Here is a 20,835-nt window from a genome sequence, read left to right as displayed (position 1 = left end):
ATGGATGGTTATATAGATAGATAGATGGATGAATCAATAGGTAGGTAAGTAGGCAGATAGATGAATGGATGGATGGATGGATGGATGGATGGATGGATGGATGGATGGATAGGTGGATGGATAGCTTGATAGAGTATTTATAAAGCAATTATCATTGGCAAACACTATTCTAAGTGCTGAGGATATAAGTAAGCTAAGTCTATAGTTCCCATCTTCAAGGAGTTTGTGTTCTAATGTAGGAAGACAACGCATAAAAAGGGGACTAGAAAGAAGAATAGAGAAAGGAGGAAAAGTGTGAAGTCAGGAGCAGGGCCAGGAGTGAAGTGAGCACAGTGGCTTGAAGGAGCTGAGCACTGAAAGGTTGAGGCTCTGAGCTTGGGACTCAGCAACCAGAGGAGAAGGCCACAGGATGGAGGCAAAAAGTTTGGGGAGTCAGAAATGGATCCAGGAGAGAAGTGAGCTCGTTCTTCAAAAAGCTCAATCTCCAACTATTTGGGAGTTCTTTCCACTGCCTTGAATTAAACGTTAGTTTAACCTTAGATGGTCATCTATGTGACCTTGGGCAATCCTCTCAACCCCTTTGGGTCTCAGCTTGCTCATCTGTAAAATGAGGTGGCCTCTGAGGTCCCTTCTGACCCTACATCTATGATTCTATGATCTTATGATAGTGGGAGAGTTTTGGCCCTGGAGTCAGAAAAAAAGGTTTATACAAGGGCTCCGACTCTTCTTAGTTGTGTAACTATAGGCCTTTCTCCGAACCTGAATTTCCTTAACTAGAAAACAGAAGAATTAATACTAACATTATCTTTTTTGCATTATCACACTAGAGTTGCATAAAGATTTCACTGTCCATCTTTTTTTTAAACCCTTACCTTACAGATGCCCCCTTCACTGTCCATCTTAACATTAGAGAGACAGGAATTCTTATCATTCCTTATGCTCTGTAGGCTTCTAAGAAACTTAGAATTGATTAATTTAAATTATTTATTTACAACTTCTTTCTTTTTTTTTAAACCCTTACCTTCCATCTTAGAGTCAATATTGTATATTGGCTACAAGGCAGAAGAGTGGTAAGGGCTAGGCAATGGGGGTCAAGTGACTTGCCCAGGGTCACACAGCTGGGAAGTGTCTGAGGCTAGATTTGAACCTAGGACCTCCCATCTCTAAGCCTGGCTCTTAATCCACTGAGCTACCCAGCTGCCCCCTCAATTTATTTCTTAAAGGACTTTTCCTCCCTCCTAATGTTTTTGTTTCTTTTTAACTCTTACATCTTAGAATTGATGCTAAGTATTGGTTCCAAGGCAGAACAGCAGTAAGGGCTAGGTAATTGGGGGTGAAGTGACTTTCCTGGGGTCACATAGCTAGAAAGTGTCAGGTGTTCGATTTAAATCCAGCACTTTCTGTCTCCAGGGCTGAGCCACCCAGCTGCCCCCCTCATAATGTTTTTAAAGATTATTTAAAATAATATGTTGTTTTTTACATCACCCACATTTCCCATCCCAGAGTCAACTCTTATCTGTCAACCAACCAGCAAACACTTATTAAAGTAATTCAGCTAAGTTCTGGGGATACAAAGAAAAGTAAAAACAGTCCCTGCTCCCAAAGAACTTACACTCTAATTCTAACAAATATAGATCTGCATCTGAAGATAGAAGGAAGACTAAAAAGTGTGTGTGTGTGTGTGTGTGTGTGTGTGTGTGTAGGAGTGCAAAGCAGTTAGCAGTTCAGTAAAACTAACCCACTGGATGGGGATGTGATTGAGGATGCAGACTCTAAATGATCACCCTGGTGCAATTAGCAATAATATGGAAATGGGTCTTGATCACACATGTTAAACCCAGTGGAATTGCTCATCAGCTATGGGGGAGTGGGAGGGGTGGGGGGAGGAGGGGAGGAAAAGAACATCATGTAACCATGGAAAAATATTCTAGATTAATTAATTAAATAAAAAATTTCAACAAATAGTAAAAAAAAAAAAAGCCAACAACCTAACACACACATCAAAAAAGTCTGACATTAAGGCTGGCTAGATGGCATAGTAGATAGAGCACCAGACCTGGAGTCAAGGAAGGATCTGGGTTCAAATCCAACCTCAGATACTTCCTAGCTGGGTGACCCCGGGCAAGTCACTTAACCTCATTTGCCTAGCCCTTGCCTTTCTGTCTTAGCATTGTTATTAGGACAGAAAGTGAGACTTTATAAAAAGTCTGACATTGTGTGTGGGGTTACACACCCATAGACCCCATGGTGGTTGGAGAAGGGCCTGCTCATTTCTCCATTTCTCTTCTTTGGGGCCCACTGTGGTGATTCCAAGTTTGCATCATCTTCCCCGTAGCTTTTAGAGCACATTTGAAACCTCCAAGTTTCTAGACAGAACCTCCAGGTGAGGTTCCGATTGTTGTTTGTGCCCTCTCCGAACCCGCGTGGCCCTCCAGCCTCTCTTCAGGCCTCCCTCCCTTCTCAGTGTACCCTTTGGGTGTCTCTGCCAGGTCCTGGAGCAGACCCTGAGCCCTCTGTGGGATGAGCTCCTAGTGTTTGAGCAGCTGATTATAGATGGAAGGAGGGAGCAGCTTCCTGCCGAGCCGCCCCTGATCACCATCAATGTCTTTGACTACAACAAGTTTGTGAGTGTGTGTGTACACATGCATGTGCTTAAAGGCATGCGTGCCTATACGTGTTTCTGTCTCTCTGGGCCTTGGCTTCTCTGGCTCAACCCAGTCGGGTTGCTCCTGCAGCTCCCGTCGCCCCTGTTGCTGGCTAAGTGGCTGATGTTTCTCCTGCCTTGCTAGGTCTCTGCCTCCTTCCATCTCCTGTTCTTCTCCATCACCTCTAGCTCTTAGTCCTGCTCCTCCAAGCCCGGGTCATCCTAACTGTTGTTGTCCCTGTAGGGTCCCCCTGTATTCCTAGGCCGGGCCCTGGCAGCTCCTCAGGTCAAGCTGATCGAAGAATCCTACCGAGGCCCCGAGCTGCAGTTCTTCCCCCTGACCAAGGGTCTCCAGGTTGCCGGGGAGCTCATTGCCACCTTTGAGCTCATTGAGCTGGATTACAGTGGCAGGCTCGAGGTAAGAGTGGAATCCTCAGGCACAGGCTGGTCCTCCTTCCTTCTTCCCATTCTCCCCAATGGGACGTGCCTGATGCAATTTAAAAATGTTCCTTAAAAAGGAAGGTGAGTGGGAGTAGAAACCCAGAAGAAAAACAACTGCTTGATCACATGGGTGGATGGGGATATGATTGGGGATGTAGACTCTAAATGATCACTCTAGTGCAAATATCAATAATATGGAAACAGGTCTTGATCAAGGACACATGTAAAACCCAGTGGAATTGCGTGTCAGCTACAAGGAAAGAACATGAATCTTATAACCAAGGAAAAAATATTCTAAATCAACTAATTAAATAAAAATTTCAAAAAAAAAAAAGGAAGGTGAATTCCTCCTTCATGGGAACTTTCTCCCCTGTTTGAAATATCCATCTGTTGAAAAATCCTCTTATTCCTTTCAGATTACATAACAGTTTTACAAGTCACTTCCTGATCTCCTTAGTTGAAGGTGTTCTCTTTCTTCCTTTGTCTTAACCTTTTGACTCACTATATAGCACCTCGTATGACATTGTGTGTATGTGAATGACATATTCCTTATAAGAAAATAATCTCACTGAGAAAGAAAATAAAATAAAAATAAAAACATTTTTAAGGTCCAATTGTCATAGAATGAATTCAGTATTCTGCATGTGCCTGACCCAGCCAACATATACTTGTTACCTGTGTACATAAGAGTAGACCAGCAGCCTGGGTGGGCAAGCAGGTCTCACAGACTTGTTCTCTAATCGAGTGGAAGAGCATAGACTCATACAGAGTCTCACAACTGGGTGGAAAAGACAAAGAATACATCAGGGTGGCACAGAAAGACTGGGTGAAGAGGGGAATACAAAGCAGGAAGAGGGAGAAACAAAGTTAGAAGACTGATAAAGGTGTAGTTATTGGGATGTGACTAGCCTATTCTAGGAGCAAAGAGTAGTAATCTCCATTGTCTTGCCCAAGGAGAGCATTCTTTTCTAGAGGGAACATTTTCCTGTAGTTTCTTTGTGTTAGCAAGACCTTATCTACCCAGAAGCCTTTGCAGTAATGATAAGCTCTCTAGAAGCACAACAAAATAAGAAAAACTTAGGGTTTTTATCCCATATTGTATCCCATGCTCTATATTTCACAGAGAGGGAGAAACAGTTTATATAAGAGAATCCCTGTTATCATGGAGTTTATCAGGGGTATGAGACACCAGCCCAGGTAACTAGGATATATAGTATTATTTAAGAAGATTAAAGAGGAGCAGGGAAATGGGAAATCCAAGACAGAGGAGTTTATGTGCCAAGAATGCACACGTGTGTGCGCGCGCGCGCACACACACACACACACACACACACACACACGCCTTATCCCACTCCCAGAGCTCACATGCTTTGACTGTCCCCCTGGATATAACTCCCAAGTAATTCATTCCCTGCTTGATCCTTGCCATATATCATTGACCCTCTGGTCCTTTCTCAGCCCTCAGTGCCAGAAGATGTAGAGCCTCAAGACCTGGAAATTCTGCGTGACTCAACATCTGGACGCCTCCCTCTACCCCCGGGGGTTCGACCACTGCTCAAGGAGTTTCGAATTGAGGTATCTGGAACCCTGTGGCCCCAACTCTACCTGCCTCCTGTCCTGGGGATCCTCTCCCTGAGATTCTCTCCATATATTATCAAACTCCTTTTGCTGACCCCTCATTTTCAATTTTCCCCTTCCATGGCTCTCTTATAATGATGCTCTCTCTCCCTCTTCATGGTACTGTAGCTTATTTCTATCTTCCTCCACCCTTTCCCTCACCCACACAGGTGCTGTTCTGGGGTCTTCGGGGATTGGGCCGGGTACACCTGTTTGTGGTGGAGCAGCCACAAGTCGTGATGGAGATTGGGGGCCAGCGGGTAGAGTCTGAGATTCTGACTAGTTACCGAGAGAATCCCAACTTCACAGAATTGGTCAAGCATCTGACTGTGGTGAGAAGCCATAGGAAGAATGGGAGCATCCTTCTTCCAGGGATCTTGGAATTTCCACCCCTCCAGCACCCCCAAAAAACCCCTACAGCTATGGGAGCTCTGGTTGCTGTCTTGGAGCACCTTCTCATAAAACCTTAGAATCCACTGGGAACCTATTTATAACTGGTTCATTCATCCATTCCTCTTCTTGACTTAAGCTTCCTCAGGCCCTCTAAATCCATAATCTATCCCTAAGGATCCAGGACTGCTCTTACTTAAGTTACAGGAACTATCTTTTTCTTTCATTCCTTCTCAACCTCCACCCTCACTACAGGAACACATTCTGGCCAGAGTGAAGGGATTTACTGAATCTCCTGACCCTTCCCACTCCTTGTGATTGTCCCCTTTTTTTACTCCATCTAGGATCTCCCTGAGCAGCCATATCTGCAGCCCCCACTCAGTATCCTTGTGATTGAGCGACGAGCCTTTGGCCGCACAGTTCTTGTGGGCTCCCACATCGTTCCCCACGTCCTTCAGTTTGCCCTCCAGGAGCCCACAGAACTCTCTGAGGAGGAGAGGGATAGGGGACACCAAGGTGAGTGATCTTTGACAAAGCTGGCCAGGTCAGGATTGACAGCCAAGTTGGGACCCAGTTCTAGCACTATTTTGGAAGGCTAATGCTGCTGTCTTTGCTTCATTTATTCTACCTTTCCTCCTTCTGAACCCTACAGACCCTGGGGGTGCTCAGCTCCTTCAAGAACTTTTCCCCAGTTTCCTCTCAGGATCAGCTTCCTTTTTTCTTCAAACTAGCCACCATTAGGGCCCAGACTGGGTCTTCCTCCCTCTCTCCTTCCTTCCTTCCTTCCTTCCTTCCTTCCTTCCTTCCTTCCTTCCTTCCTTCCTTCCTTCCTTCCATCCTTCCTTCCTTCCATCCATCCTTCCTTCCTTCCTTCCTTCCTTCCTTCCTTCCTTCCTTCCTTCCTTCCTTCCTTCCTTCCTTCCTTCCTTCCTTCCTTCCTTCCTTCTCTCCCTTCCTTCTTTCCTTCCCTCCCTCCTTCACTCCCACCTTTCTTCCTTCCTTCCTTCTTCCCTCTCTTCCTCCCTCCCTCTCTCCCTTTGTTCATTCATTCCTTCCTTTCTTCCTTTCTTCCCTCCCACCTTTCTTCCTTCCCTCCCACCTTCCCTCCTTCCTTTCCTCCCACCTTCTCTCCTTCCTTCCCTTCTTTCCTTCTTCCCTCCCTCCCTCCCTTCCTCCCTTTCTTCCTCCCTCCCTCCTTCTCTCCCTTCCTTCTTCCTTCCTTCTCTCCCGCCTTCCTTCCTTCCTTCTTCCCTCTCTTCCTCCCTCCCTCTCTCCCTTCTTTGTTCATTCATCCCCTCCTTCCTTCCTTCCTTCCTTCCTTCCTTCCTTCCTTCCTTCCTTCCTTCCTTCCTTCCTTCCTTCCTTCCTTCCTTCCTTCCTTCCTTCCTTCCTTCCTTCCTTCCTTCCTCCCTCTCTTCCTCCCTCTCTCTCTCCCTTTGTTTGTTCGCTCATTCCTTCCTTCCTTCCTTTTTAACTTCTACTTAAAGACCTCCCAAGTGTTAGGGATCCTCTCATCCTTTTGGGAGAGGAGTCCTGATATGGATGGTGGGGGAGTAGGTGTTGTCCAAAGACTTTGGGTCAAAGATAAGAGGCCAAACTGAAAGTAAAGGGATTTATCAACATGCTATCAAATCTGTTTTCACTGTTAGTAGATTCCTATTCCTGGAATACAGATTTTTAAAAAATAATAGAAAACATAGTCAATCAGCAGCATTCTATAGCAATTTAGGATGAAGAATAAAGCAGAAGAGGGAGGGGTAGAGAGAGAGAGGACCAGCCAAGGGAGAAAAGGCAAATATTTGGAATGCAACTGGCAGGATTTATTATCAGAGTAAGAACGAGTTCCCTTTTCAAGGGCAGGAGACAAGAGAAAGGGAGTAAATACTTTTACAATCATGAAAGCAGTCTTTTTAGATGAAACCACAGAGTCTGTTATCCAAGGACAGCAAATGTTTGTTACAACATTGGTTAAGGCCATCTGTTTTAGTTGTGACCTTGCATAAGGGTTGGAAACTTTCTAATATTAGGCCACCAGGTGGTTGGGGATTTCCATAGAGTTCCTCAAGATATTAGAAAATAATTGTGGTTCCGATCTTTCCTCTACACCTGACAGAAAATTCATTACCTTCTAAGGCAGCCCACTCTGGTTTTGGATAGCTCAAATAATTTTTCCTTACTATAAGCTGAAGTCTTCTCTGCAACTTCTGCTTTCTAGTTCTAGTTCCAAGGAGGGACCACTGGATCTTCTAGGGGGTGAAGGCAACAGGGGCTTCTAGTTCTGCCTGTGGGGCCAAATTTCATACCACCAATTGCCTTTTACACATATGGAACTGGATGTTGTTGTTCATTCATGTTTGAATCTTCATGACCCCATTTGAGGTTTTCTTGGCAAAAATCCTGGAATGGTTTGCCGTTTCCTTCTTCAGCTTATTTTACAGATGAGGAAACTAAGGAAAACAGGGTGAAGTGACTTGTCCAGGGTGACATATGTAGTGAGTATCTGAGGCCAGATTTGAACTTATATCTTCCTGACTCTGGGCCCCACCTTGTATCCACTGTACCATCCAAGATGTCCCATAGGTATCTTAACTCCACATATTCAAAATAGAACTCATCTTTCTCTCTTCTCAACTTTCCTATCACTATTAAAGACAACGGCATTTCCTCAGCCACCCAGGTTCAATACCTTTCTGCCATCTTTAAGATGTCATCTATATGTTCTGGAAACAAAATCCTCAAGCCCTCTGTTATTGCTGTTGGCTTTTGTGGCAAACTCTCTTAGTAAACTCTAGCTGTTTACTATTCTGATCTGCTGCACGGGGGCCCCTCAGTCATTGTGGATGACTGAGTGGCATTATACCTTTCTCACCACCTGACACTAGCTTGCCCAGATGCTTTTGACAAATAGAAGATACTTATCAAATCCTAATACAAACTGCTGGCCTCAGCAGGAGGGTCTTATATAGAGATCCAATTACCAGCCATGTTGTGCCTCTTTTATCCATTGATAACACTTCAAACCTGACCATAGCACCTGCACTCTTTATTTAAAAATTCACGCAGCTCCCTATAGGTCCCTACTCAAAGTTATAGAATGCCATTGCTGGAAGAAACATCAAACCCACTCCCTCAATGAAATGAGAAAATTGAGCCCTAAAAAGGGAAATCACTTGCCAGTGTTCACATAGGTATAAAGTGGCTTAACTGGGCTTTTTTTTTTTTAACCAAATTTTAGTTCATTTCTTTTAATCACAACGATTTTTAAAGCTTTTTTAAAAGACTTTTGTGTGTGTGTGTGTGTGTGTGTGTGTGTGTGTGTGTGTGTGTGTGTGTGTGTTTTTCAATTCCAAATTCTAAACCTTTCCTTCCCCTGAGAAGGCAAGAAAACCAAAGCAATTATAATATGTACATTCATACAAAACAGATTTCTGCATTAGGTACATTCCCCTTTCCCCTCCCCACAAAAAGAAAGGAAAAAAATATGTTTAATTTGTTCTCCAAATATCTGGAGGTGGATAGCAGGCTTTCTCATGAGTTCTTTGGAACTATGGTTAGTCATTATCTTGATCACAGTTACCAAGCCTTTTTAATTTAATTTCCAAATTCTCTCCTTCCTCTATTCTCTCCTGCACCTATTGAGAAGGCAAGAAATATTATACTTGTTACACATAGAAAGCCATACAAAATATATTTCTACATTATGTTGTGGGGAAAAGAAAGCAAGTAAAATAAAGAGGAAAAAAAGTCAGTTTTTACTCTGAGTCCATCAGCCAGAGGGCTGGAGATGGAAAGCATTTAAAAAAATTTTTTTATTTAATTGATTAAGAAAAATTTTCCATAGTTACATGATTCATGTTCTTGGAAAGCATTTTAAAAATTTCAGATTGTTCATTGTTGTAAGAGAATACTCATCTAAAACCAAGACTTCAAAATAAAAACCCCAAAACACTAAAGTAAAAAATCATATGCTTTGATCTACATTTCAACTCCAATGGTTCTTTCTCTGAAGCTGGACAGTCCTCAGAATTGTCCTGTATCACTGTATTGCTGAGAGTAGCTCAGTCTGTCACATTTGATCATCCCACAATACTGCAGTTATTGTGTATAATGTTCTTCTGGTTCTGTTATTTCACTCTGCATCAGTCCATGAAGGTCTTTCCAGCTGTTTCTGGAATCATCCTGTTCATCATTCCTTAAAGCACAGTAGTATTCCATCCCCATCATATAGCAAAACTTATTTAGACATTCCCCAATTGATGAACATCCCTTTAATTTCCAATTCTTTGCTAACACATAAAGGGCAGTTCTAAATATTTTTGTACAAGTAGGTACTTTGGTAGAAGGCATTTTCCATCAAGAGTCTTCTGGAATTGTTGTTAGTCATCATCTTATTTAGAGTTACTAAGTCTTTTCAAGTTGATTATCCTTACAGTTTTACTGTGTAGATTGCTCTCTTGATTCTGTCTACTTCAGTCTGCAATAGTTCATAGAATTCCCAGGTTTTTCTCAAACAATCCCCTTCATTTCTTACAGCACCATCATATTCCATCACATTCATATACCATAAATTATTCAGTCATTCTCTAATTGTTGAGTAGCCCCTGTTTCCAATTCCTTGACCCCACAAAAAGATCTACTATAAATATTTTTGTGGGTCTTTTCCTTTTTCTCTGATCTCCTTAGGGTATAGCCCTACATAGTGGCTTTGCTCTGAACTGGACGTTGTTCAAACCTAGGTCTCCTTTAGCTCTGAGCCTGAGAGTCAGCATAGCAACTAGTACTAAATTAACCCATCTCTGTTGGCTCACTTCTGATCCAGCCTCCATCTGGAGCCAGCTCATGTAAGACTATAGTGCCCATCGACACTCTTCTTTCATTAGGAAACATGAGTCACTGCACCTCTGAGAAAAGCACCTTCTCATGGGAACTTGACCAAAGACCTACTTATCTTCCTTTTTTCCATCCCTCTTCCTCCAGGATGGAAATCCCTAGATTCCTCTTTGGTACGGCAGCCCCCTGAAGCTGGGACTTCCCAAGAGCTGCTGACTGTAAGAAGGGACCTGGGGGTAGAGTGGGGAGAAAAGGATCGGTCCCAAAGGGAGAAGGAACTCATTCCCCTTTCGCCCGTAGAAGCCCCTTAAGAAGCCGCCTCGAAGCAGCCTCTTGGAGAAAGGGCATCAGCTACAAGAAGATGTCCCTGAGCTTGATGAGCTGGATTGGTGGTCTAAGTACTATGCCTCCCTGCAGGAGCTTGGGGACCAGGTGGGGCATGGGAGAATTTGGGGAGGGGCCTGCGATGGGAGAAGGGGAGATAGTTGCTGTAAGGTAACCAGGTTATGGAAGAGGGAAGAAAGGTCTCTCATCTTCTCCCATGATTCCAGATGACCATGGATGAGGATGACAATGAAGATGCTGAGTTTTCAGGTGAGGAACCCTAATACATCTCTCATTAATTGCCTCTTGACCTTGACATCTCTGACTGGACTTTTTCTACCTTGCTCAGATATGCTGAATCCCTTTTCTGGGGACATGGAGATTCAAGATGGGGTCAAGGTTAAAGCTGAGGGTCTAGTATCCCAGAGGAAACCCATTGTCACTCTGAAGGTGCTGGGGGCTGTGCTGGGACTGTGTGTGGGGCAGGGTTAGGGTTTCTGGACTGGACTGGGCCAAGTTCTGGTCTGTACAGGCGTCTTGGCTGCACTGGGCTAGGCTTTGGGTTTAGTCATGTATCCTCTGGGCTGAGATTGAAATCCCACAGATTTACAACTCGCCGCTGGAGGATGAGTTTGGCCAATTTGAAGATTGGCTGCATGTGTTCCCCCTGTATCGAGGCCGTGGGGGTCGTGATGGGGATGGAGATGAGGACAGGCCTGGATATCCCATGGGAAAGTTCAAGGTACCAGACTGTGTGGGAGTGGGAAGGGCAGATAGGGGAAGAGGAAGGGAAAGGAAAGGAGGGACCAGTTTGTCCAAATGTTAGTGATGAGATTCTTTATTCTCCTTAGGGCTCCTTCCTCATTTACCCTGAGTCAAAGTCACTCTCTGAGCCCCGGATTTCATGTGGGATACCCCAGAATCGTCCTATAAAACTGCTTGTTCGTGTATATGTTGTAAAGGTGATCTTTCTATAGTTGCCCCTTCTGTTTCCTCACCTCTCCTCCATAAACCCCTGACCCCCAACCTGTGTATCTGGTTTCAATCCTCTGTGCCTGACTTCTGATTTGATCAGAACCTGTCTCTGGTCCCCTGTCCTGTCCTCCAACTCTCTAGGCCACCAGTCTGGCCCCTGCAGACCCCAATGGCAAAGCAGACCCATACGTGGTGGTGAGTGCAGGCCGAGACCGCAAAGACACCAAGGAGCGCTATATCCCCAAGCAGCTGAACCCCATCTTTGGAGAGTGAGTGAAGAAGCAGACTGCCAAGGGCCTGATGGGGCTGGGCTCATTGGGAACACATACCTGCAGCCACATTGTGGAGGGAACATCTGAACAGGGAAAGGACCAGAGCTCAGTCGGGATCCAAAGTCTGTCTCAGCCCACCTCCTCCCCACTTCCCCAGAGTTCTGGAACTAAACGTCTCCCTTCCTGCTGAGACCGAGCTCCTGGTGGCCGTGTTTGACCATGACCTTGTGGGCTCCGACGACCTCATTGGAGAGACCCGGATTGACCTGGAGAATCGGTTTTATAGCCACCACCGAGCTAATTGTGGGCTTGCTTCCCACTATGACACGTAAGTTCAGGGCTGGGTGGTGGGGGCTCCAGTGTACAGGGCGGGGGACCAGCTTGCATTTCTGACTTCTGTCTTGGGTTAAACATCCTAAGCTGGGTTGCCTCCGTCTGTGTCCCCAGCAGCCCTCTGAGGTCCGCTTTTCATACCCTTTTCTGGGTGAGGCCGCTCTTTGTCTTAATGATGCTCGGTCCCCGCTGCGGCTCAGTGAGTGTGCTCAGGTTGCACGTCCCTAACAGGGATGCTCGTGGCCATATGAAGGCCTGTTGTGGGAGAGCCGAGTATTCATCTGGATTGGGGGGGGGGCTCTCTCAGAGATTACAGGCTCCCAGGAGGATCTTTCAAAATAGAGAAATGTATTGAGTTGAATGAGCAGGAGGCAGGTGCAGGGAAGAACGGCCTCCCCGAAGAGAAGGGGTCCAGGTTTTTAGAGAGAAGATGGGACCAGAAGGGTGCGGGGGTTGCCATACAAGGGAGAGGCGCCTCGGGGTCTGGGATGTCTTTGACCATAAAGGAGGGGGACTTGCGTGTCTCAGGGAATGAGAGGCAAACAGAGGGTACATGTCTGTGTTTGTCAGAACGCTGGGGGAGAGGCTAAGGAAATGTGTCTCTCAGAGGGAGACTCCTGTGATCATATAGTTTTTGTTCCTTTAAGGTCGCTTTCTTCAGCCAGCGCTGCAGTACAAGAATGGGGAATTCCTCACGTACTCTTTGACCTGGGGTTACTCTAGAGACTTGGGGTGTCCCGCCCCCATACTAGTCCTTGTTGAGTCACCCGTCTACATTCCCCTTCCCAGGACTAGGTCCCATCTCCATTCCATGTCTGTGTCCTGTGTCTGCAGGGAAGGCTACAATGCATGGCGGGATGCCGTCAAACCCTCTCAGGTGCTGGCCAGCCTGTGTCAGCGCAGTGGTCTCCCTGCCCCGGAGTACCGTGCCGGGGAGGTCAAAGTGGGCAGCAAACTCTTCCAGGTGCCTCCAGGGGCCCCCTCTGCAGGTAACATATACACACGCCTGGCCCAGAGAGGGAAGGGGCAGAAGGCCACCGGCGTGGCCTGTTTCATCCCTATTTCATCCTGGGCTAGGCGGGAGAGGCCAGGAGGGGAGCCCCAAAGCCTCAGAGGAGGAGCAAGCCCTGTCTGTGCTGCTGCGGTGGAGGGAGATGCCCCAGCATGGCTGCTCACTGGTACCTGAGCATGTGGAGACCCGGCCCCTGTACCACCCAAGCAGCCCGGGTTTGCTGCAGGTGAGACTCCCCTTTCATGGCTGCTGGGCACATGAGATATGATCATCTTCCCTTTCTTATGCCATAGGAACCACCTGGTGGGGGAGGAGGCGAGGGAGCTCCAGCCTGACCTCTGATCCTACTCTAGGGTTTCTTACACATGTGGGTGGACATTTTCCCCAATGATGTGCCAGCCCCACCCCCTGTGGACATCAAGCCCCGACAACCAATCAGGTAAAGAAAAGAACCTTAATATGATCTCCCCCACCAATGCATTGAGCAAGGCTTGAAGGTTTCTCTCTGTGGCCCCTCCATTTTCCCTACAATTTGACCCCCAGGGTCTGACCTCCCCATCTCTTCAGTGGCTCTGAAGTCAGATTTGAATCTGCATTCAAAACCCTGATCCAAGGGGCATTGAGTGGCTCGGTGGATTGAGAGTCAGGCCCAAAGATGGGAGGTCCTGGTTTCAAATCTGACCTCAGGCACTTCCTAGCTGTGTGACCCTGGGCAAGTCACTTAACCCCCATTGCCTAGTCCTTACCACTCTTCTGCCTTAGAACTAATACATAGTATTGATTCTCAGGCAGAAAATAAGGGATAAAAAAACCCCAACAACAATCCGATACACAGTACCTGTAGACAAATCCCTGGACAAAAGCATTTTAACTTTCTGCACCTCAGTTTTCTCACCTGGAAAATAAGGGATTTGACTTGACTAGACCATTTCCAGGCCTAGCGCTAGGACCCTCTGGTCCCAGTGTCAGCCCTAACCTGTCTGATATAAGAGGCAGAGATGGATAAATACACACAGGGAGGAAAGGAATTTAGCAAACTCATCCCCTACTACGGCATTAGGAGTGCAAAGTTTAGAGAAGATGAGACCCGGTCCTTATGAAGTCCGAGATAGAGAGAGAGAGGATGTAGCTATTGACCTGTAGCTGTGGTAATGCCTCCTGGGCACGTAGGCTCCTAGCTGACTCCAGTAAGCTCCAAACTCTTGTCTTTATTTTTTTTAAATAATATTTTATTTGATCATTTCCAAGCATTATTCATTAAAGACAAAGATCATTTTCTTTTCCTCCCCCCACCCCCCATAGCCGACGCGTAAGTCCACTGGGCATTACATGTTTTCTTGATTTGAACCCATTGCTATGTTGATAATATTTGCATTAGAGTGTTCATTTAGAGTCTCTCCTCTGTCATGTCCCCTCAACCTCTGTATTCAGGCAGTTGCTTTTTCTCGGTGTTTCCACTCCCACAGTTTATCCTCTGCTTATGAATGGTGTTTTTTTCTCCCAGATCCCTGCAAATTGTTCAGGGACATTACACCGCCACTAATGGAGAAGTCCATTACGTTCGATTATACCACAGTGTATTAGTCTCTGTGTACAATGTTCTCCTGGTTCTGCTCCTCTCGCTCTGCATCACTTCCTGGAGGTTGTTCCAGTCCCCATGGAACTTCTCCACTTTATTATTCCTTTTAGCACAATAGTATTCCATCATCAACATATACCACAGTTTGTTCAGCCATTCCCCAATTGATGGGCATCCCCTCGTTTTCCAGTTTTGGGCCACCACAAAGAGCGCAGCTATGAATATTTTTGTACAAGTCTTTGTGTCCATTATCTCTTTGGGGTACAGACCCAGCAGTGCTATGGCTGGGTCAAAGGGTAGATATTCTTTTGTCGCCCTTTGGGCATAGTTCCAAATTGCCTTCCACCAGCAATGAATTAATGTCCCTACTTTGCCACATCCCCTCCAGCATTCATTACTTTCCTTTGCTGTTATGTTAGCCAATCTGCTAGGTGTGAGGTGATACCTCAGAGTTGTTTTGATTTGCATCTCTCTGATTATAAGAGATTTAGAACACTTCTTCATGTGCTTGTTAATAGTTTTGATTTCTTTGGCTGAGAACTGCCTGTTCATGTCCCTTGCCCATTTATCAACTGGAGAATGGCTTGATTTTTTGTACAATTGATTTAGCTCTTTGTAAATTTGAGTAATTAAACCTTTGTCAGAGGTTTCTATGAAGATTTTCCCCCAATTTGTTGTTTCCCTTCTGATTTTAGTTACATTGGTTTTGTTTGTACAAAAGCTTTTTAATTTGATGTAGTCAAAATTATTTATTTTACATTTTATGATTCTTTCTATGTCTTGCTTGGTTTTAAAAGCCTTTCCCCTCCCAAAGGTCTGACATGTATACTATTCTGTGTTTACCCAATTTACTTATGGTTTCCTTCTTTATGTTTAAGTCATTCACCCATTTTGAATTTATCTTGGTGTAGGGTGTGAGGTGTTGACCTATTCCTAATCTCTCCCATGCTGTCTTCCAATTTTCCCAGCAGTTTTTATCGAATAGTGGATTTTTGTCCCAAAAGCTGGGATCTTTGGGTTTATCGTATACTGTCTTGCTGAGGTCGTTTTCCCCCAGTCTATTCCACTGATCTTCCTTTCTGTTTCTTAGCCAGTACCAAATTGTTTTGATGACTGCTGCTTTGTAATACAGTTTTAGGTCAGGGACTGCAAGGCCCCCATCATATGGGGTTTTTTTTTCATTATTTCCCTGGACATCCTTGATCTTTTGTTCTTCCAAATGAACTTTGTTATGGTTTTTTCTAAATCAGTGAAGAAGTATTTTGGTAGTTCAATGGGTATGGCACTAAATAGATAAATAAGTTTGGGTAGGATGGTCATTTTTATTATATTGGCTCGTCCTATCCATGAGCAGTTAATGTTTTTCCAATTGCTCAAGTCTAGTTTTAGTTGTGTGGAGAGTGTTTTGTAGTTGTGTTCATATAGTTCCTGTGTTTGTCTCGGGAGGTAGATTCCTAAGTATTTTATTTTGTCTAAGGTGATTTTGAATGGGATTTCTCTTTCTAGTTTTTGCTGCTGAGCTGTGTTGGAGATATATAGAAAAGTTGATGACTTATGTGGGTTTATTTTTTATCCTGCAACTTTGCTAAAGTTGTTGATTATTTCAATTAGCTTTTTGGTTGAATCTCTAGGATTCTTTAAGTAGACCATCATGTCATCTGCAAAGAGTGATAACTTGGTCTCCTCCTTGCCTATTTTGATGCCTTCAATTCCTTTATCTTCTCTAATTGCTACTGCTAGTGTTTCTAGTACAATGTCAAATAGTAGAGGTGATAATAGGCATCCTTGTTTCACTCCTAATCTTAATGGGAATGCATCTAGTTTATCCCCATTGCAGATGATATTAGCTGATGGTTTTAGATAGATACTGTTTATTATTTTTAGGAATGACCCTTCTATTCCTATGCTTTCTAGTGTTTTTAATAGGAATGGGTGTTGTATTTTATCAAAGGCTTTTTCTGCATCTATTGAGATAATCATGTGGTTCTTGTTGGTTTGTTTGTTGATATGGTCGATTATGTGGATGGTTTTCCTAATGTTGAACCAGCCCTGCATCCCTGGTATAAATCCTACTTGATCATGGCAGATGATCCTTCTGATCACTTGCTGGAGTCTTTTTGCTAGTATCCTATTTAAGATTTTTGCATCTATATTCATTAGGGAGATTGGTCTATAGTTTTCTTTCTCTGTTTTTGACCTGCCTGGTTTTGGAATCAGTACCATGTTTGTGTCGTAAAAGGAGTTTGGTAGAACTCCCTCTTTGCTTATTATGTCAAATAGTTTGTATAGTATTGGGATTAACTGTTCTCTGAATGTTTGATAGAATTCACTGGTGAATCCGTCGGGCCCTGGGGATTCCTGTCTTTATTGGGAAGAATAATGAAGTGGAGGGAGGTGGGGACAAGCCCAGGTCATTTTTCTTTTTAAACCCTTATCTTCTATCCTGTAACAACTAGACAGGAGGGTGTAAGGGGGCAATTAGGATTAAGTGATTTGCCCAGGGTCACATAGCTAGGAAGTGTCCGGGGTCACATTTGAACCCAGGACCTCCTTGACTCTAAGCCTGGCTCTCTGTCCACAGTGTCACCTAGGTACCCTGACCCAGGTCAAATTTTGGTCAGTGTGGCCTTCTGTAAGTTCCCACAGAGGAGAGAGCTCAGGGTCAGGGAAATCACAAGACCTAGCTTGTGTAGGCCAGGCTCACCTGGAGGCAGGGCCCAGGCTTTCTGGGATCGAGGAGGGCAGAGCACCAGTGACGAGGCCTCTGGGATGAACCCCTTGGAAGGGACACTTCCTTCAAACCTCTTCTCCCATATACAGCTATGAGCTCCGAGTTATCATCTGGAATACTGAGGACGTGGTCCTGGATGATGTGAATCCCCTCACTGGGGAGATGTCCAGTGACATCTATGTGAAGAGGTAAGGCAGGGAGGTGGGGGAGAGCCAGAGCGGCGTGGGGGAGGCAGAGGCCTCTGCTGACATTGTCTTCTCATGCCAGCTGGGTGAAGGGTTTGGAATTCGACAAGCAGGAGACAGATGTCCACTTCAACTCACTGACTGGGGAGGGGAACTTTAACTGGCGCTTTGTGTTCCGCTTCGACTACCTGCCCACGGAGCAGGAGGTGAGCGTCAAAAGAAGGCCCAGTCCCTTTGCTCTGGAGGATGCTGAGTTCCGACAGCCCGCAGTGCTGGTGCTGCAGGTCTGGGATTATGATCGAATCTCTGCCAATGACTTTCTGGGTATGAGTCTTGACTTCTGGTACTTTGTCTTGCCTAAGCCTGACAACCCCGACTCTTGATCCTGTGAACTCCCGTTCCCACGTTGGGTCTGGTCTCATGTCCAGTTAGTTCCATTGCCAAGAATTGGAGGGCATGGTCCGCGGGGTCACAAAGAGCCAGACACAACTGAACACCTGAATGACAGCCTTGATCTTACCAGCTTTTGAGCTGATTCTCTATGTGACCTTTGAGTCCTGACTGACATGAGCCTTGTTGCCATCTCCAGGGTCCCTGGAGTTACAACTGCCAAATATGGTTCGGGGCTCACGAGAGTCCAACCTATGCACCGTTCGCCTGGCCCAGGATAGGGCCAGTCCTCGCTGCAGTCTCTTCCGCTCACGTCGTGTGCGTGGATGGTGGCCATTTGTGAAGCTACGTGAGCCCGAGGACTTAGAACGTGAGAAACAGGAGGCTGAGGGCCGTGGGAAAAAGAAGAAAAAGAGGAGGAAGGCCAAGCCCGAAGATATCGAATTCACTGACTCCAGTGGAAATGTCTACATCCTGACAGTGTGTAGGGGAAGTGGGAAGGGCAGGGGTAGCATGGGGTGGCAAGTAGTCCCTGCCCCAGAAAGCTTTTTACCCTCTTTCTACTCTATGCCTTCTAGGGGAAGGTAGAAGCTGAGTTTGAATTGCTGACTGTGGAGGAGGCTGAGAAACATCCTGTAGGGAAAGGGAGGAAGGAACCTGAGGCCCTGGAAAAGCCCAAGTGAGTATGGTTAGGCACAGAAATTTAGGTTCTGTGATCTGGTGGAAATTCTGGAAGGAAGAGAGACTGGGGAGCAATCTGGAGGTGGGCAGAGCTCTTGACTGTCTCTGCTGCTCTCTCTCCCCAGCCGCCCCAAGACCTCCTTCAATTGGTTTGTGAATCCACTGAAAACCTTTGCCTTCTTCATATGGCGCAGATACTGGCATATCCTGGTGCTGCTACTGGTCCTGGCCCTTCTCACCATCTTCCTCCTCCTCGTCTTCTATACCATTCCTGGTCAGATCAGCAAGGTCATCTTCCGCCCCCTCCACTAATCCCCACTCACACTGGCCAAAGTTTATTTTTTAGACCTGAGCAAGCAATTATGCCAGTTGGGTCTACTGGGACAAAATTCAACACTGCTAGAGATTAAAACTTATCAGCTAAATCTCATGTTTGGAAAGTGCTTGGAGTAGTTTTTGTGCTGCGGACTTGCTAGAAAATAAGTATTTTTTCAAGTACCCTTAATTATATTTAGTCACCAAACAAGCCATTTGTGGGGTTAGCTTTAGAGAGGGGGATCTCAGAGAACCAAAGGGATGCTCTGAAACCCCTCCAAAAAGGCCTACTGAGAGGGCTGAGGTGAGAATCTTGTGAAGGCATGTTAATCTAGTCAGTAATGGAGGAATTAGTTGGTGGTAAAGGGAGAGGAGGAATGGATATCTCCCTCTGAAAGCAGGATCCAGGAGAGGCAGCTGATGTTTAAAGTTGGCCCATATAGAGAAGAGGGGGGTTGAGTAGTTTCCCCCTTCAACCCTCCCTCCTTAGCTATGGCTGCTCTCACAAACTGACTTTTGACTTCCTCCAGGACTAGTGTCTAAAGCTTCCTCTTCAGGGAGATTGCTCTCACTATCAAGCCGGCCCACTCACACTTGAGTCACTTTGAGGAAAAGACAACAACTTTATTATAACCTAAGCCAGCTGGGGATAAACTAAGACATGGCTGGAAGGAAAAGGTTTGTGAGGAAAGTGGGGGAGGTGTCCCTACTCTGGCTACCCTTTTCCACCCTCAAGTTGGGGAACCCAGGCCTTGGCAGTCTTGGGCCCCGAGTTAGGCTTGGGCCCTGGTCTTGGCCCACTGGTCGCAGTTCAGACCCAGGGTGCCAGGAGCTGTGAAGGTAAGTTTGACAGAGTTCAATGTCTTCTTCAGCTATCATTTCCGTTGAGAATTGGGAGGCGGGGGAAGGGGGGAGAGGATGTCCCGTCACCAGGAGAGGAAAAGGTGAGTATCTCCTCAGGAGAAAGTCTTTGACTGGCCAGACCTCCCTCCTAGGCTTCTCAAGATTGAGAGAACTCAATCTCAGTCAGAATCTTCTTGCTTCTCTCTTCCTGGAGTGCAAAACCTGTCACAAATCTGAAATTTTGGCAGCCAGAGTAGGAATTCCAGGCCCTATGAATGGGTTATTTCTGTCTTTTGATTGCTATCAAAGCCCAGCACATGGGAGTGGCAAGTGCAGTCACAAATCCGTTTCTCAGTTTCCCACTAGGGAGATCTAGTTCTTTCACTCCCCTTGGGGAGGGTGAAGAGATGGAGGAGAAGCGATGCTGAAGGGTGGCATGATAGAGCCAGGCCTGGAATTGGGAGGACCTGGGTTCAAATCTAACCTGACTCTTCACAGCTGTGTGACCCTGGAGTCATTTAATCCTGTTTGCTTAGCCCTTGCCCTTCTGTCTTAGAATTATATTAAGACAAAAAGCAAGTTTTTTTTGTTGTTGGTTTTAAAGGGGAGGTAGGGGGCAACAGACTGAGCACTTGGAGCTGGGAGAGAAGCCCCTAGAAGAGTAATGTTGAACCTTTTGGAGGGGCAAGTGATGTGAGAAATGTGGAGAGGGGGAAGGGAGCAGCCCAGCTCCAAGTCCCTCTGGCTTTCCAGTAACAAACTCTGGTGAACTCTGTGCTGAGGCAACAGTGAGCATGCCCACAAAGAAGGGTTTGAGTGCCCCCTCTGGCACATATGCCATACGTTTGCCACCATGGCCCTAAATTGTCCCCACAGAAATCAAACCCCCACCACAGTTCCTGGTTTGAGGTGAAGAAGAGGTATGTGGGGAACATAGCTTACGGAAATTTGATTCACCTATGCTGAAGGCAGTAGGTCACAGCTAAGGGGAAGTGATATATGCTGGGAACAAATGTGTGTGTGTACACACACACACACACACACACACACACACACACACACACAGATATAGAGACTATATAATTGGGGGAGGAATATTTCAGTCACAGGTTATATAGATACCCAAGAAGTCTCTAGAAACCTAGGGAGAGCCACATCTGACATTGCACCTGCCAGTACAAAAACCCTGGTTCCCGAAAATTATTTCTACAAGGCAATTCTCTATTAGCTACACAAAAGAAGTAGAGAAAAAATAATTCACAAGACAACAGAA

The 20,835-nt window shown here is 45.7% G+C and overlaps 1 protein-coding gene across 1 annotated transcript in view; it reads left to right on the top strand.

The window, feature by feature from the left end:
- Nucleotides 1–18,950, top strand: part of FER1L4 (fer-1-like protein 4) — a 31,645-nt gene extending 12,695 nt beyond the window's left edge. Inside the window, exons 25-45 of the mRNA XM_056816769.1 lie at nucleotides 2,490–2,624; nucleotides 2,889–3,062; nucleotides 4,544–4,660; nucleotides 4,873–5,034; nucleotides 5,437–5,608; nucleotides 10,070–10,140; nucleotides 10,223–10,354; nucleotides 10,474–10,516; nucleotides 10,596–10,696; nucleotides 10,851–10,988; nucleotides 11,098–11,208; nucleotides 11,363–11,490; nucleotides 11,651–11,821; nucleotides 12,661–12,815; nucleotides 12,904–13,064; nucleotides 13,192–13,277; nucleotides 17,238–17,336; nucleotides 17,416–17,657; nucleotides 17,923–18,203; nucleotides 18,302–18,402; nucleotides 18,530–18,950. Coding sequence (XP_056672747.1) covers nucleotides 2,490–2,624; nucleotides 2,889–3,062; nucleotides 4,544–4,660; nucleotides 4,873–5,034; nucleotides 5,437–5,608; nucleotides 10,070–10,140; nucleotides 10,223–10,354; nucleotides 10,474–10,516; nucleotides 10,596–10,696; nucleotides 10,851–10,988; nucleotides 11,098–11,208; nucleotides 11,363–11,490; nucleotides 11,651–11,821; nucleotides 12,661–12,815; nucleotides 12,904–13,064; nucleotides 13,192–13,277; nucleotides 17,238–17,336; nucleotides 17,416–17,657; nucleotides 17,923–18,203; nucleotides 18,302–18,402; nucleotides 18,530–18,716 — 2,967 coding nt within the window. The 3' untranslated portion in view covers nucleotides 18,717–18,950. The remainder of the gene's footprint in view (nucleotides 1–2,489; nucleotides 2,625–2,888; nucleotides 3,063–4,543; nucleotides 4,661–4,872; nucleotides 5,035–5,436; nucleotides 5,609–10,069; nucleotides 10,141–10,222; nucleotides 10,355–10,473; nucleotides 10,517–10,595; nucleotides 10,697–10,850; nucleotides 10,989–11,097; nucleotides 11,209–11,362; nucleotides 11,491–11,650; nucleotides 11,822–12,660; nucleotides 12,816–12,903; nucleotides 13,065–13,191; nucleotides 13,278–17,237; nucleotides 17,337–17,415; nucleotides 17,658–17,922; nucleotides 18,204–18,301; nucleotides 18,403–18,529) is intronic.
- Nucleotides 18,951–20,835: the final 1,885 nt, after the last annotated feature.

The sequence above is a fragment of the Monodelphis domestica genome, chromosome 1 (assembly GCF_027887165.1).
Source record: "Monodelphis domestica isolate mMonDom1 chromosome 1, mMonDom1.pri, whole genome shotgun sequence".
Taxonomy (NCBI): Eukaryota; Metazoa; Chordata; class Mammalia; order Didelphimorphia; family Didelphidae; genus Monodelphis; species Monodelphis domestica.
Note: the sequence above shows the minus strand (reverse complement) of the source record. Positions and strands in the feature narration are given on the sequence as shown.